We start from the raw sequence: 18641 nt of genomic DNA, 5'->3' as shown, positions 1-18641 counted from the left end.
ATTGGATTATTGTAACATAAAGTATAAATGCTTGAGGGGATGGAGAGCCCATTTTTCATGAGGCAGTTATTGCTTATTACATGCCTATAGGAAAGTATGTAACATACCCCATAAATATACACACCCACCATATACCCACAAACATTTTTTAAAAAAAAACCTGGTTACCCAAGCCAGAAATCCAGGAGTCAGCCTTGACTCCTCTCTCCCTCACACCAAAATCCAATCAGTCTTGATTTCTATTGATTTTAATACATCCAATGCCTTATTTCAAACACTCATCACCTTTCACTTAGACCAGAGTCACAGCCCCGAACTGGTGTCCCTGCCTTCATTTCTTTCTGCCTCCAGTACTCTGTAGTGTATCCAGTTCTACCGCCTTTTGCAAATGCAAAATAACCAGAGTTCTCCTTTCTTGGAAAGATCCTCCAGTGGTAATTCACCACCCATAGCAGTGTTTTGTAATCATTTTTATAGCAGATCAATGTTATTTTCAAATAAATATCATATAAAAGCCTAATATCTATTAATAGATATGAGCTGGATTTTATTGTGGTTAACTTACTTTATAAGATCTAAGTGTGTAACTTCTATAAACCAGTAAGAAAATAATAGGGAGGTTTGGGAAAATTTAAAAATTCAAAATCATTGGCAATGCAATTAGATCAGCATCATCTTGATATTTATTTCTCTGTTTTATTTGATTGCACATATTTTTTAAAATCCTGATTCATATCATTAGGTAGCTACCAGTGATAATAGTTTATTGCTTTTTCCAAAAAGTTCACTTTTCAGACTTAAAGTATCATTCACTCAGAAAAAGATAGCAAGATGCAAATACTAATGAGTTAACCTGTCAGTACACATTACTTGGATTCTGGTTTTTACTTGGTTAAAAATGTGGTATGTAATATTTAGCTTGAGTGTGTTTTTAAGTTTTTTTTTTCTTTTTAATGAAAGTCAAAGCAAACATTTGTGCAATCCTTAAGTCTCCTCTTTAGAAACTTGTTACCATGGAACAGAGTTTGAAAACCAGTGATCTAAAAGCTAAAGCCCAAATCCCTTAGTATTTAGTATGAAAATGTAAGATGCTGTTTCATTTGGACTTTATCGATCTAGCTGCATTTCCCACCACTGCCAAATTTTCACCCAGTTTTCTAAATCTACGTTCATCTTTCAGGGGGTTATAGTTTTGCACTAGTTATTTTCTGCCAAATGTGACTCCTAACTACTGTCTTCTAACCTAAACTTCTATTAACTTAATTCCAAAGTTAACACATTAACTCTCCACGATGCTTTCTTTGAATGTGCCCCTAGGACCCTGTATACACTTCTATCTTACATATGTGTTGCCTTGTGTGATACTCATCACTTCCTCTCAACTGTGAGCTCCTAGGAAAGGACTAATTTAACCATCCTGGAGTTCTCAGCAACTTTCAAAGTGCCTGAAACCTAGTAATCATTCCTTAAATGTTTTAAATTCATAAACTCATTCATTAATATTAATAATAATAACCAGTAGAGTGGTTACAGTAGCTGAAACTGCAGATTTGCATAACGTCGTCAACAGATAATCCTCTCATTGACTGACACTTTAGGTTAAATAAGTACTAAGTAGAAATCACTCTTCTAAATCGTGCTAATTTTCACTTTAACTTCATTTTTCTTTAATAATGGCCTCACCCACCAACACAGGAAAGCAGGGTCACCAGCAAGAGAACGAGGGCACAGATACATGGAATCAGGACCAGCAACAGGAACCGGGGGAGGTTAGCAGTCGCCAGCTTCTGAGAGCAGCCATTGCCCATGTTATTGTCATCAGCAATCAAGACCTAAAGTAAAAGAGGAAAATGCAACATGGTTTTAGTTTTACAATACATGGTACGAAATTTTAGTTTACAGCTATCCATTTAGAACAGCACATTCCAAAAAGATTTTACTGTTTGTGCTTTAGGGCATGAAATGAGCTTAGTCACCAAATCATGCCAATAAATGAACAGATAACTGTACATCTACATTCAGGGAAGAGCAAACTATCTATTTCTGAAACATTTTTCAGAAGTACGTAGGCTTTTAACAATATCCCATTTTGCTTTTTTAAAACATATTTGTCAATTTGGTATGATACCAAAGGGCTATGAATTACCATGGCAAAATCTTACCCTGGCCCAAAGCTATGACAGAAGCGAAGACTGCCTAATACAGTGATAAAAAATTGGTAAGTAGGTGTAGACAGAATATTATCCAGACTTCATTCTTTTTTGTCTCATTAGTCTAAACCAAATGTGAATGAATCTGGATAAAATAAGTTCTTGGCCATTAATAATTCAGCCAGGCTCACTGTTACTGACCATGCATTTAGTGACAAGTTGAAATGTAAGGAGGAGCCTGCCTTATTGCCAATGAAACGCTAGCAACTCTGAGGACATCTTCGGCTGTCCATGCTACCCCTGCAGCCCATCCAGTGTGAGAGGATGTCAAAGTGCAACAACGATGGTTCAGATAAAGTTCTTGTCTTCAAATGCTTCAAATTTTGCTTAGTTCAATCTCTTGCCAGAAATGATATCTGGAAATGCATTTATTACAGATGGCTAGCTTAAAGCAGTGACTTCAAAAAACATCTGAGATGGTACTGAAAGGGCTTTGAATCACTACAAGAAACTCTCCGGTCTCTTTAATGACGGCATTTCTCATGACTCTCTCTTGGACTTCGGACTGCATTTTCTCCTCTGACAGTTTCAGAACTTGAACTATAACCTCTGCGTAACTACCTCCTGAATCTCTCTTGCATCCTGAACTCCTTTCAGAGTTACACTACATACTTCCAATGCCTGGTGGGTAGCAGCACCTCTTTTTAACAAGTCCAAAATTAAGACGAACCTTCTCTCTCTCTCTCTCTCTATCTTCAAACTAGTTCTCCTGACTTTCATATTTGTGTTTACAGAAATTCCTCCATTCCAATATGGGGAGTGGAGTCCAAAGACTCCCCATTTCATCATCCCCCCCATGCCGTACATCACCAGGTTTTGTTGGTTCTTCCTCTGTAATAAATACCAAACTTTTTTTAAAAAAAGAATGACTTTTGAGAAACAGCCTTATAATAATCAAGAAGTTGTTCTAACACAATGGCCCTGTAATATTCTCAGGACTTCCTGACCAGTACTTGATTACTTCTTATGGATGCAAAGGCAATTTTGAAGGGTTCTTCTGAATTGCAAGGCATATGTGATTCCCATTTCTGCTTTATTCTCTCTATAAGGGAATATAGGTTCACTAACCCATATTGCAAGCATTGTTCACTACATAATATGATGACACCTTCTGTAATTTTAAGAATTCTCCATGAGAGACATTATTTGAAATAACTTATGTTGTTAACTTGAGAAGAACTTCATTTCCTAGGTTAATGTCTTACTGATCCACTCTACCTGGATTAAGCTACCAGCCAATGTGTTGTAATTTACAGTTAATTTACAGCTGATCTTCAAGAAGACAATTGATCTTCAAGAAGACAAGAAGATAAGTATACAACACTTATCTACAAAAAAATCAGTCAATAAATAAAAGTGTGGGACTACAGGCCAACAAAGTTAGTGGCAGAAACAAGTTGATACCTGTTTATTTTACTTAGTTATTGAACACCTACTAATTATAATAATAGTGATGGATATGAGAATGACTTCAAACCACTGTCTCTCAAAAGCTCACAGTCTTGTAGGAGAGATGAAATGTACATGACTATATTGCAAGGTAGCAAATGATAAGCACCATGACACTTACAGCTAAAGTGACATAAGGATTCAAAAGATAGAAATATGATTTCTTGCTGGAAGATCACGTAAGACATTGTAGACAGAGCAACCCTGAATCAGCCAAAATTCTGAGAAAAGTACCCCTGAAAAAGTCTGTTACGAGTTAAAAACAGTTGCAAAGTATTTAACTTCTACAACAATGAAGAAGCTTCCTTGCTAAGGTGATCACAGACGCATTATAGGGATAACCTTGGCTCATTACCATCTGGACTCCTGGAGCCAGATACATCTCATTTAGCGTTTATAAGTAAAGAGTCAGTGGAAAAAATGCTAGAGGCCCATTTTAATATCTCATCTAAGTATATATCAAGTACTGGACCTCCAAAAATGATATTCATGATTAGACCAAATATTTTCTTCAGTGACAAGAGAATTGATTGCTTTTTTTTTTTTTTTTTTTTTTTTTGAGACAGTCTCGTTCTGTTGCCCAGGCTGGAGTGCAGAGGCACGATCTTGGCTCACTGCAACCTCTGCCTCCCAGGTTCACGCGATTCTCCTACCTCAGCCTCCTGAATAGCTGAGATTACAGGCACACACCACCACACCCGGCTAATTTTTTGTGTATTTTTAGTAGAGACAGAGTTTCACTATGTTGGCCAGACTGGTCTCGAACTCCTGACCTCGTGATCCACCTGCCTCGGCCTCCTAAAGTGCTGGGATCACAGGTGTGAGCCACCACACCCAGTCTGAGAACTGATTGCTTTTTTCAAAGGGAGAGGAGGAAGAAATACGTAGGAGAAATTCAATACTTCAGCACTTTCTTCTTGAATAACTTGCATAACTTTCCTCTTGCACTCATGGCCACTTAGGACTGTTGCAAATGCTACATTATGCACAGGCCCTTGGAGTTTCCTCTGAACACAAGGCAACTCTCAGACTTCACTGTTGAGTAAGCCAGGTGAAATAAACAACCAGAATCATCCTTAAGCTTTGTTTCAATGGACTCTAAACAATCCTCCCTTCAAATGGCATCCCTCTTCCACAAGCACCTTCCTCAGCCTTCAAACTAAGCTGAGCACAGGCACAGCATTCCATGGCAAGGGTAGGGAATGACGCATCTGATCGGACCTGCACGTATTTGTAAAGCACGTCATTCTTATGTGTTTTGTTTGTTGTTGTTTTTATTTTTGGTTTTGGTTTTGGGCTTTTGTTTGTTTGTTTTTGGTGTTTTGTTTTGTTTTGAGGCAGGGTCTCACTCTGTCGCCCAGGCTGGAGTGCAGTGGCATGATCTCGGCTCACTGCAACCTCTGCCCCCTGGGCTCAAGCGATTCTCCTGCCTCAGTCTCTTGAGTGACTGGGACAACAGGTGTGCACCATCCATCGCGCCCAGCTAATTTTTCTGTAGAGACAGGATTTCACCATGTTGCCCTGGCTGATCGCAAACTTCTGGGCTCAAGTGATCCACCCACCTCAACCTTCCAAATGTTCTTATGTTTTACTAATCTTGTTACTGAAAACGCGTTTCTTGTATCTTAAGAACTACATTTATTTTAAAAGCTGTCAGTCATTTTATATAATGTACACTGGCACAATGTACCATTGTACCACAAGTGTGGGCTATCTTGGTATCATCTGAGAGGTCAAAATTTCAGATAGTCAGTTCCTCCTTCTTGAAGCACTTTCTTCCTTTGGCTTCTCTTTCTCCTAACTCTCTGGTCATTCCTTCTCTTTCTGTAGGCTCAATTCTCACATTCACTCGCCCCCCAGGCAATGTCACCCACACATTTAACTTCAATTAGCAGCCCTTCATAGGTGACTTGCATCTTTAAATAACAACCATAGATCTTTCCTCCGATCTCCAGACCATTATATGCAACTGACCACTTGACATCACCTCATTGGAGGTTGTAAAAGTAACTCAAACTCAACAAGTCTGGACCCAGATAAACAATTTTCATCCCCATATCTGGTATTCTTCCAGGGTTTGCGATCTCAAAAAAGGTAACTGCACAACTTTCATGTGTCAGGCATTGTTTGGGCACTTGGGATATATTAACATGCAAAACAAAACTCTCTAGTCTCATAGATGCTACATTATAGTAAAAATAAACATATCTCTCCTGAAATACTACAAATACCTCCTCCTGTCTGGTTTACCTATATTTATCCATGCACTCCCTAACCTGTTCTCCACACTATAGCCAGAGTAAGGAAGAGGCTGTGTTATCTTTGCATGATGAGAAAAGACAACATGAAAAATGACCCCAAAGCTGAACTAATTCAAGAACGTAGAGCCTGGAACCAGAGCTGATCATGAGAACCACGCACCCAGAGGTTCTGGGGAGGGCTCTGGATTTACATTAGGATGTACGAGGTTTTGAGTCCATTTTATCAAGTTTGCAAAGGTCAAGGAGATTATAGTTGACGTTTCAAGTACATAAGTCTTTACCCTCTTTTACCTTCAGGCAGCATTCGACTTTGTCAACACACGGTGCATTCCTGAGGGCACGTCCACATCTGCGAATGGCAGACAATATTTGAGAGCTTGTTTGGAGGTTCTAGCTTGGGGGTGGACCTACTTGAATACCCCTGACCAAAGATGGGTCCTCATCTATCAGGGATGGTTGTCCTTTCAAATATTCCTGCCTCCTAAAGTGCTGGGATCACAGGCTTGAGCCATCGTGCCTGGCCGAGGATTATTTTCTAATTGGTTGGATTATCTTTTGTGATAAATTTTACATCTTAAATATATAGAACAGGGATCAGAAAACTAGTCCATGGACCAAACTCAGCGCACCTAGTATTTTTGTACATAGAGTTTTATTGGATACAGCCATGTTCATGTGTTTATATTCTGTCTATACTGCTCTCCTGCTACTACAACAACATTAAGTAGTTGCAACAGAGATCATATGGTACTCAAAGCCTAAAATCTTTACTAGCTGATCCTTTATAGAAAAAGTATGTGAGGCCCTGATGTAGTGTATCAGTGTGTATCTGCATATATGTGTATTTTTAAATTTGTATGTTTAATTTGATAATCAAATTAAAATAAATCAAATATAAATTCTTTTAAGAAAATTGTATTTTAATCTCTTCATCGGGGCTTTTAACGAAATATGATATAATTGTACAGGGGGTAAATTGGCAGACAAAACTATTTGTTGCTGTAGTGCAAAGTTACTCCAGAAAAGGTTGAAAGATAAAAATAATCTTCAAAGTAGAAAAAAAATTATCAAGACTATATATGTGGCTGGGCACAATGGCTCATACCTATAACACCAGCATTTTGGGAGGCTGAGGCAGGAGGATTATTTGAGCCCAGGAGTTCAAGATCAAACTGGACAATATAGTGAGACCTCATTCTCTACAAAAAGAAAAAATATTGCCTGTAGTCCCAGCTACTCGGAGAGGCTGAGGCAGGAGAATGGCGTGAACCCAGGAGGCGGAGCTTGCAGTGAGCCGAGATTGCGCCACTGCACTCCAGCCTGGGCAACAGAGCGAGACTCCGTCTCAAAAAAAAAAAAAAAAAAAAGAAAAAAAATTAATGTTAGCCAAGCATGGTGGTGGTTGCCTGTAGTCCCAGCTACTTAGGAAGCTGAGGTGGGAGGACTGCTTGAACCCATGAGACTGAGGTTGCAGTGAGCCAAGATCGTACCACTGCACTGCAGCCTGGGAGACGGAATGAGACCCTGGGTCCAATAAATAAATAAATAAATACTATATGCTGCACTACATTAGGAGAAAGGAAAGCACCAGTTTCAGAAACATTCAAGCTGAAAGAGTACCACAACATGCATCATAGACTATAGGAACCAACAAATACTCATAAGATTTTAGAGCTAGAAAGTACAAATTTATTCCTGCTTCTTTAAAAACACAACCATAGCGTAAGTCATACCAATTCAGTCTATTTCTTGCTATATATGCAAATATTGCCCTTTTCTCATCAGTGAATGCTCTGTATCTAGAACAGCACCTGAACACAGTCAGGAGTGAGTGGATAAACACTTACTGAATAAATGAATTAATTAAATTTCCTAAATAAAAATTGCTTTGTACATAATTATGCAAATAACTACTTCTTACAGAGTCTATTCCTAAATCATCCAAAAATCCTTCAAGTAGAAAATGTATTTGGCAAGAAGTAAAAATATAAATAATAACCACAATTGCATACTCATATGATGTGTGCACCTGTTGACTACCGCACAACTCCTTACGCCTTGGAATCAGATCAGACACTGCCACCCCTCATTGCCTGCTCCACGTGGATTCTTTCACAGCACAACTTTTGCATAGCAACCGCCAAGAACCCAGCTTTGTGGAGACAGGACAATATCAAAAGGAATATAGCACAATCGAATGTTGAAACTGTGAGCTACCTCAAGCTAGTATTTCATTCGATGACCAATAAATGTCAAGTATCACTGCATTTGCCTCAAAAACTAAAAAATATCCAGCAAAGTCCCTTGAGTCACTGAAGCAACCTGGAATACAACAGCACACAGTTTGGAAACCGTAGCCCAAGTCCGTGCTTTTTTATTTCTCCCAATACCTAATTTAAAAACAAACAAAACAAAACCTATCCCTTGACCATTCCAAGGTTTTGCCAAACATACGCTGTCTTTAGCTCTGAAAGCAATAATATGCACTCAGAGAAATTGTCTACAAAGAGATTAACATCAGCCTGCTATTTCTTAAGGTACAGCATCAGACATAGAGATATGTTGATATTTTTATTTTAAACAAGATTTGTTTAATTGCCATCAAAGATCAGGCAAACTTGAGGCAGCATTAAACTGTTTCTGATAAGCAGAATATTTTGAAATGTGAAGATTAATTCTGTCTGCCTAATGTGACATTATACCGTGGATTTTATTAAATTCCAAAATTATTCTTACCAAAATTAAATACCAAAATGTTCTTAAATAAAATTATGAAATTATGTAGACTTAGTTAATACAAGATGGTTAGTCAACACAGTCTGTGAACTTTATTTAGATGCACAAACAGTACTTGCTAGAGGTTACCCTAATTCATATGCCAATCTGGTGGATTTAGCTAAAATTCCATTTATTGTTTGAAGTTTATGATATTACCAAGCCAAAATGTCAAACTGTTCTCAAACCAAAATGAGAATGTTCATTTTAATAGATGGGATTGTATGCAAAATTATGGCAGAATTCAATGACCATTTGTCTTATCACAAAATGTTTGCTTACAATGTTAAAAACAAACAACTAAAAAGAAAAAAATCATCCAAAATCAACACTATGTATTGGCTTGAGACAAATTTAGTACCTTAATTCTTCAGGTAGGAAGATGATAAACTGTAAATGTACTCTTCCATTTCAGCAAAGCAAGGACCAGCCTCAAGGATAATAAAGTGACTCCTACTGGTGTGTCCTAAACAGGACACAAAAGCTCCCTCTAAACACTGTGGGGGCATTACAGTGTCACATATTAATATACTCACGAATCTAAAGAAATGCAGACACTGAGACTCTACTTGCGGCTAGATATTCAACTTGGAACTTTGTCCTGCACAATCATTATGCCAAAATGTGACTGGTGTTCTTTTTTCAGTCATAGAGATGGAGTTTTTCCAATCCATCTCCACTCTGTCCATAGAGCAAAAATGAGTCAATTGTTACCCCTCATTTAAGATGAAAAATGGACAGTGCTAGATGCTTCCCACTCTGTTCTTAAAAAATTATGAAAGTGAGCCTCACATGAATTAAAAGTAGATTTGTTGAGTAACAGATTAATAATATGGATAGTTCTCAAGCCAGGCATCTGCAATTCTCTGCAATAATAGCTCTCACTCAACCAACAAGCAAAATGCCCCCAAAATCATCAAATCTTTTGTTGTGATGTTTGTTTTTTGTATCCCAGGAAGCATAAAGAACAAGCATCTGGTTTTCGGTAAGTCTTTTCATCCCATTTTCTGGCATGTAATTGAAGCATATGAAGTTCAGATAACTCATGCAGTTTCTCAAAATGAAATTACTCAGTTCACACCAGAACACATGGTACTGCAAGCCAACTCTGCCCACATTTTCCCTTTGAAAATGAACAAAATAACAGCACCAGATAATCCTCTCCCAAATTTCAGAATCACATATCCCAGAATGTAGATTCAATATGGAGACTAAATACCAACAAAATACGTATCCTATCAAGGAGACTAGATAATAATAACCCAGAACGCAGGCACCATATAACATTAGCGTTTCTGTTTTGAGGATACATTGTTTAGCTGAAGTCTGAACTGTGAGAGAGGAGATTGGAATGTTTCAAACACAACTTGTACAATATTGTCTCAGCCACTGAAAATCTACGTAACCTTATAAAGTCATCTTCCATTCTTAACCGTATCTCCATATCTGCAAATAAGGCATAAAAAGGTCTTTCTCCAACCACAAATATCCCAAAAGTAAAGTGAAATTAGTAAAGCAAAAGAAAAATGAAAAAATAAATGTTTCTTTCAAGTTCAGAAAGCTCAAGAGTCCTGATTTTTTTTTTAACACATAGTTCAGAGTTTGCTCAATTTCGTTTCCCTGGAGGAAAGTTATTATCTTCATTTAAATGAAGAGATATCTTCAGAGGCAATAGGAGAATAGTTTAGCCTTTTAGATAAATCCTATTTTCTTCAGAGCACTGTAGGAGGGTCATATTTCTGTAATAGTTACACAGGATGATTTTGGGAAGAAACAGTAGGCTCTCATTATCCAGACAAGATAGATAAATAGGATCCCGTGTCCTTTTTGGAGATGACTTTGCCCTCAATCTCAAACTTGCCAATACTATCATTTTATGAAAGACACAAACTTTAAAGTAATAAAGTTTCCTTTTAGGTAGATAAAATATCAGAACTCTTTCTGCATATACTGGAGAGTCTTAAAGGTCAGTTTTTCAGCCTATATTTTTTAAAACAATAGAAAATACAGGGGGAAAAGAGGGTTGGGTTATCCATTTCTCGGGAAATTAAATATTTGATATTTATTGATAAAAATGTTTTAAATTTCACAACTTGATTATTTGTTACTACATCTCTAAGAAAGCTATGGCAAAATCCAAAGGAGTCAAACATTTAACATCAAGCCAAACCCACATTTCATTTGGTGCTAAGGAGGCTCCTGAATTTGTGCAAATCTTGAAACTTAATTGACTCACTAATCCTATAACAATGGAAATGTTGTGATTTTAAAAATTGAAACAGATTGTCAAAGTGATTAGAGAATTAAAAGATTGACTTTCTGCAGCTGAAAATAATCAGGGAAAGCATACAAGACAAAGTGGATTTTATGCTCTACGACAATTCATTTCAGGCATTTCAATGCAAAGTAAAACATAAACAGATGTTGAAAACAATTAACCTACTGAACCTACCTGCTGAAAAGGAATCCTGCAGTGAAAAAATACAAGTAATGATGTTATGCATTAGATGAAGCAGCAATTTCTTTCTGAATACCTAAAGCAAAAGATGAATTCCAAACTTAACATTCATCATATGTTTTGCTATATTTCCATGAATATTCTAGTTGAAAAATGAGAAATTCTGTGTTGAGGTTTCCATCACAAAACATGTCTATGTGACATGTTAAAATCCCACTAATTTGGTTTATTCCACAAATGCTTATGTAACATCTATTCTGTGTTATAGAGCTATAAAGATGAAGAAAACAGTCCCTGTCCTCAGGGAGTTAACAGCCTACCTCCAAGAAGATATACAGCTTCACAGGTGACTTCAATACTCTGTGACTAGGGTAGTGCAGACATGTAAAAAGTACAACAACAAATCAACCATAGGTGCAGAGTGAACTTTTGCACTGAAACAACAGTATTTCTTGAGCGTTCATTCCAATGAGCCTCAAAGCACATGTCTGTTGGTTGAAGGAGGAGGGGGGGCCAAAGAGAAGCAATATAATTGATATTCTGAGGAGGACAATTTTTCACTGATGGACTCTCTCACATATTGCAGGACATTTGGCATCCCTGGCCACCACCTAATAAATGCCAGCCATAGCACACGCACACACACACGCGCACACACACACACTCACACACACATTGTGACCAACAAATAGCTGCTACTTTATTTCCAAATGTTCTTTAGAGTACTGCCTTCCCTAGTTGAGAACCACTTGGGCCATTCAGCAATCTCTATTGAGCAATATGGTGTGGTCAGTTTGACTCTCTGGATACAAGGCACAGCCCTAAGTAAGAAAACTGTTACCCTTCCTATAGGCATTAATAAACACTAGGTCTTTAGGCAAGTACTAAGGCTTATGCCTTTTTTCCACAGAGGTGTGGTACATTTAAAAAATAATAATCATTATGTCTCTTAATTGTGTGTGATCATCACCCTACCTGGAACACAAAGGACACAGAATTTGAATGTCAACATCAATCGAATATCAATCAAAAAGAAGTGACAGAATGTATTAAGTCCTTTAAAACATATACTACTAACTATATATATATATAAATATATATATATATTTATATATATAGTATATATAACTAACATATACTACTCTTGAACCAGAAGTCTTGAGAGAGTATGGAGTGGTACTAGGGGAGAACAACACACATGGAGTGATTATTTCTTGAGCTGGCACAGCATGAGGCTTTAAGCCTTGGTGGACCCATACCAAACATGGTCCATGTAGGACTTTAGACTTTGGACAGTCTCTGCAGCCTATGCCAGTTCCCAATGTTTCAGCTGTGGCTGAGGTGGGATCAAGTTTTTAGCTTCTGGAGGTGAACAGGACAAAAGGTGCTGCCTGGAAACTACAAAACAGCTGAGATTCTTTGGTTCTCAAGAAGTAGATGTGAGCTTCTATATTTGACTATTTGTGCCAGTCTTAAAATAAGTATTAAACTGAAGAAAGGCTGCCCCAAATTCCATTCCTCCTTATGTTGTTTTAAGCTACATTCAGGGCCATGGAAAGAAACAGACAAGGGGAGATCTCAATCCTTAAGATGCACAGAATTTGTTCACAGGTTCTAGCCACCCTCCATCACATGATCCTAAGTTCACTCTGGATTTGTTAAACAAATAATCTCTGACCCGGTCTCTAGATTTCGTAGACCTAATTCAGCTGTAGATTTACCCTTCTACAGCTGGTAGATTTCATTTGAAAACAAAAATATACAAGGCTTTATCATCATGCATTCCTTCTTCTTGGGGTGAAGTAGGAACACAACTCAATAAAACTTTTGCAAATGCAAAGGCTAAAAAGGCAATTCAAAGGCCTGTGCATTAGACATCCTGTCTCTACAGAATGTTTATCTCAGGAGGTCAAAAAATATCTGGAATGGTCTGAAAAACATAGTTCAGTCTTATTTTCAGAAAAAGAGTTGACTAAACTACTAAATTAGAGGAAGAGAGAAGTTTCCTTCAGAGAAGGGTTGAGTTTTGAGCAGATAGGCTGAGCAGATAAGAAGGAAAAAGTGAGACTCTGAAGGTCTGTGTGGATAGATATAGATGAGCAAGGAGTTGCACCCAGGTCTAATATGCTTAAAGAGTTTATTGGAAAGAGAGAGATGCTTCTGAGAACTACTAGACAATAAAGTGTGGCTGGAACCCAAAGAAATCAAACAGAGGAAGAAAGACAAGATCTCAGAAAACAAATGAATTGTCTGTTCCCAAAAGGTCAAGGATATGATCAGTTACTAAAAGGCAGTTTTTTAAAAGCTGCAGATAGACATTTGATTGCAAAAACAACTGAGGAACCATGCCTAAAAGATTGGACAACTGGCCAGGCAAGGTGGCTCACACCTGTAATCCCAGCACTTTGGGAGGCCAAGGAATGTGGATCACTTGAGCTCAGGAGTTCAAGACTACCCTGGGCAACATGGCAAAAACCCATCTCTAACAAAAATGCAAAAATTAGCCAGGCGTGGTGGTGCACTCCTGTGGTCCCAGCTACTTGGGAGGCTGAGGCGGGAGGATCACTGGAGCCCAGGAAGTCAAGGCTGCAGTGAGATGTAATCATACCACTGCACTCCAGCCTAGGTGACAGAGAAAGACGCTGTCAAAAACAGAAAAAAAAAAGATTGGACAACTATGCCAAGCAGCTTTTGAAAATCTGGATATATTGGCCAGGGTAAGATCTGGAAAATCAACATAAAATTATCCAATAATTCTTAAGCATTAAGTTTCAGCCTGACACAGTTATTATAGGTGAGTACATAAGTACTGTGTGTGTAATATAATAGAAAATTTCTGGAATTAGGAAAAAGAGAAGACATAGCAAAAATGAAAAATATTTGAAAGGGAGCTGGGCAACCCATAATAGATTGAGTCCAAGCCTAGGTTAGATGCGGATTTGAGAGGAGAACACCTTCTGGGTAGGAATTAGCCAATTCAGGAGGATAATGGTAGACAAGATTTACTTGAACATGAAAGCTTGCAGCAGACCCAGAATCTACTCATATTTCTCACTATGGGAGACTTCACAAAGGAAGTCTAGAAGAGCAAGTTGGAAAAGATCATGGCCAGAAAACAAAGAGAAACTAAAAGCAAACTGAGCAAAAAGTACTGAACCTACAGAAAATATAGATGGGAAATGACTAAGAAGGAAGTTAAACTCTTGCAAACTCAACTGTGACTTCCTAGAGGAAGAGGGGACGAACAGAGACAAAAATAGCCAGGGAAAGACAATCTCTCTACAACGAGTAATAAAGGCTAATATGAGGAACCAACCATTCCTATGTAAAAAAGCAGGAGACAGAAGCAGTGAGAGACATGAAGGGAATCAGAGTCTCCCAAAAATGGGAAGGATAACGGGAGAGGAGAAATTATCCCATTAGCCTTAACTGGATAAGGGTTTCGCAAGATCCTGATTCAGAATCAAAGATCACAGGCATCCTGCATCTCACCTGTGTACCTTGATGCCCATAATTCCATTAATTCCCACCAGCCTTCTACCTCCAAATTCTAGTCCCTCCTGGTAACTGCCTGCTTTCTTGCCCTTGGGATCTGTGAGACACCAAATAAGCCTAAGATAAAATCCCCTTCTTCGGTTTAGCCAGTTCTAAGAGGTTTTCATAACCTATAATCATCAGAATGCTACCAAATACAGAATGCCTCCCAATAATTTTATAGACCATCCAGGGGAATCCTAATTGAAACTGCTATTACAATCCTGGAGCCAGATAAGCAGCCCCATCTCCCAGGGTTTGGGGAATGTCCAGAGTATAAAAGTGCCTGACTCCGGAAAGTGTCACTTTCCTCCCCTCTCGACACATTCTTCTTTCAAATGGAACCATCCATGGTTTCAACTATTGTTCATACCAGTTTAAATACACAGCTGCAGTCAAAAGAAAGAGAGAGGAATTTCTAGGAGCAAGAAAAGAAAGGGAAACTGAAAGCCAGAACAGTAAAAGTTGAGGCTAAGACATCCTGGAAATTAGGGCCAGAGGGAAATAATTAGGGTGAGGGGGAGAAATTTTCTTGGACGTCAGACTAGGAGCTTGGGTCTGGGGTTTGAATGCCAAGAAAGAGACCTGAGAAAAGGCCTAGGTCAGGAGCTGGAAATGAGAACCTTAAATAAATCCGGGACTTTCACAATGCTACATTGTCAGTGAAAGGCAAGTTAGAAAGCTCCACTTAGCCCAAGGAAAGGACTAAAAAAATGTATCCCTGTAAAAGTGAAAACAATAACAAGCTCTTATGAGAAATGAAAAATTCCAAGCCTGTCTCATGAGCAGACTTGGGTACAAATTTACATTGTACAGCAAGTGTAGAATTTCCAAGCTGTGAAATTAATATAAAAGTAGATCTCAGACTGGTAATTCTACTAGGGTGCCTGTCAGAAGCAAACCAACCACTCTGCACTTCTATAACTGCCCCCTGCCCAAAAAAATGAGCTCACAATAAAAAATGTAAAACACATGAGAAAGTGATCTGATAAACTGTGCTAAGAGGTAGAAATAGAATAAGGACAAGTCAATAGTCCCTGTCCTTATGGAATACACAAACTATCAAGGGAAAAATAGAGTCAATTGTTACACAAATATTCATTTAATTACTACTGTGATTAATGCTATAGATTGAGTCATACTTTTTATGATTAAAAAATGCTATACAAAGTACAGCATAAATAATTTATGGCAATGTGAAAAATGAACTTATGGCTGGGTGTGGTGGCTCACTCCTGGTCATCCCAGCACTTTGGGAAGACGAGGCAGGCGGATCATGAGGTTAGGAGTTCAAGCCCAGCCTGGCCAATATGGTGAAGTCCCGTCTCTGCTAAAAATACAAAGATTAGTTGGATGTGGTGACGCACGCCTGTAGTCCCAGCTGCTCAGGAGGCTGAGGCAGAAGAATCGCTTGAACCCGGGAGGCAGAGGTTGCAGTGAGCCAAGATCATGCCACTGCACTCCAGCCCGGACGACAGAGCGAGACCCCATCTCAAAAAAAAAAAAATGAACTTGCAAACTGACTTCAACCTTTTTATTAAAACATGTTCAATTTAACTACAACGGAGAGCAGTCTCATGTTGAAAATACTTCAATGATGAGGAATATTAATATTTACTATAGGTACTTATATATATAAATTATTAGAATTATTATTTCAGTCATAATCAAATAATTTACCTTCCCTGCTTCTTTCCACTGATGGTTTTAAATATTTTAAATAATATTAACATATTATTTACATACTTATAATAAAAACTGTCTGAATGTTTAATAATTATTATCAGAGTTCAAGGTATTAAGAATTACGTAACATTTTCTAAAATTATAAGAACTTGATAAAAAGAAAAGAAGGCTTTTGAGAGTGTAGAACCCCATTGTTCCATCCATCACATTTTTAAATTTTGTTTTGACATCTTTCCACAGTTGGTATTCCCAAGCAAGAAACTATTTTTTAAACGATTGTCTCATTTCTTCCCAGCGCTAAAGTTATCTGTACTTTGAGACAAAACCAAACATAGAGATGATAAATGTTTTAAACTATGTATATTATAGATGCACCTAATTTGCTTATGAAAAGACAAACCTCCAGATCCAAATGAAAACAATTTAAAAGAACTATATAGAACTAATTTAAAAGAGTTCTATAAATGTTTAATACCTGCCTAGATTTCATGTATCAACTTTCATCCTTTTCAAAGGAAACACAATTAAGAATTGTGGATGTGAATTAAGGGATTATAAATAATCCTATTTTCAACTGAAGAAGTTAGGGGAAAAATATTTCATTTAAGATTAAGTTGTATATTAACAGTATACTAAATTGTTCACTACTTTCAAAAAGAAAAAATGTCCATGACTACAAATAAAGTTTGTCTTAGGGTAGATTTTTAAAAAACGCAAAAGTAAAATATCTCCTGAAATTATTAAACAAAATGTATTTACTTTTTTCCTTTTTAAAAAATTAAAACACACACGTTTACAGAAGAGTTGAAGGTACAGTACAAGGAACTGACCCATTTTCTTCTGACTTTTCTTCTGACCCGTGTGATACTCAGTTGCTAACCAGATGCCTCACTGCTCCAGATTAATGGATATTTCCTATAAACATGGACATTCTCCTGCCTAAACACAACGCATTCATTAAAATGAGGAGATTACATTGATACATTGCAACCACCTAATTCTCAGACCCCACTGGTTTTTCCATTAGTCTCAATAATACCCCTTCTACCAAAAGGATCTAATTTAGAATCACAATTACATTTGGTTTTCATGTCTCTTTAGCCTTCTTCAGTCTTCCCTTATCTTTTATGACTTTCACACTTTTGTAAATTGCAGGCCAGTTGTTTTGTAGAATGTTCCTCAGTTGTGGTTTAGAATTAAATTCAGACATCTTTGGGAGAAATAACACAAAAGCGATGTTGCATTGTTCTCACTGAATCCTATCAATTTGTTCTTTTATTGATGACAGTCATATCCATCACATGATACTGTTGGGATGGGTCAAGCCTCCCCATCGTAACACTATTTTGTGGAGAGGTACTTTGAAACCATGTTAATATACCATCTCTTCAAACTTTCCATTTCTTTTTTTTTTTTTTGAGATGGAGTCTCACTCTGTTGCCAGGCTGGAGTGCAGTGGTGCGATATCGGCTCACTGCAACCTCCGCCTCCCGGGTTCATGTGATTCTCCTGCCTCAGCCTCCCAAGTAGCTGGGACTACAGGCACGTGCCAACACGCCCAGCTAATTTTTGTATTTTTAGTAGAGTCGGGCTTCACCATATTGGCCAGGATGGTCTCAATCTCTTGACCTCATGATCTGCCCGCCTCGGCCTCCCACAGTGCTGGGATTACAGGCATGAGCCACCGCGCCCGGCCCCATTTCTTTTTTTATTCGCTTACATAAGCACGGACTCTTGTTTCCCTATTTCATTCAATGGTTTATAATTTGTTACTATCATAATTTACTTAGATCCTCAATTTGCCCTCCATTTGGCCAGTGGAAGTTCATTAAAGCTGGCTGCTGTGTCCCTGTGACGTGCCCCATCATTCTTTGAGCCTTTCCTTGCTTTTTGGAACAAGATGTTTTGAATTCATCTGGTACTAGCCTTGCATCACCCTTGGAACCAGCCATTTCTCCAAGGATCCTGGTTCCTTTTTGTAGAAAATGACATTTAAAAAACAAGGTCTGAGGGCCCCTTGGTATGCATAGGATGCGCTCATGTTCCTGGGGTGGTGGTGTTCCCAGTTTCTCTCAGTAGAAAGAGCTACATGGAAAAATGTATTTATATTGTGTGTGCATTCACATATGTACACATACACATAGGCCTCTGTATTTATTTCTATATCTATCTTTACACATTGAAAACCAGACATTTATACCCATATCTCCAATTTCAATCCCATATCACAGAGGTCCAGATCTACTATACTTTCTATACTTTTAACCC

General features: G+C 38.0%; 1 protein-coding gene across 4 annotated transcripts in view; it reads right to left on the bottom strand.

Annotated features, from left to right (window-relative positions):
- The window catches only part of CORIN (corin, serine peptidase), a 250529-nt gene that overhangs the window by 217270 nt on the left and 14618 nt on the right, over nucleotides 1–18641 (bottom strand). For 3 of the 4 annotated variants that reach the window (XM_032135377.2, XM_032135379.2, XM_032135378.2), the window contains exon 2: nucleotides 1688–1832. In XM_032135377.2, coding sequence (XP_031991268.1) covers nucleotides 1688–1832 — 145 coding nt within the window. Of the gene's footprint in view, nucleotides 1–1687; nucleotides 1833–18641 lie in introns of those variants that run through there. The other variant, XM_058430030.1, reaches the window with a different exon arrangement.

This window comes from Hylobates moloch, unplaced genomic scaffold (genome assembly GCF_009828535.3).
Source record: "Hylobates moloch isolate HMO894 unplaced genomic scaffold, HMol_V3 SCAFFOLD_17, whole genome shotgun sequence".
Lineage (NCBI taxonomy): Eukaryota > Metazoa > Chordata > Mammalia > Primates > Hylobatidae > Hylobates > Hylobates moloch.
Note: the sequence above shows the minus strand (reverse complement) of the source record. Positions and strands in the feature narration are given on the sequence as shown.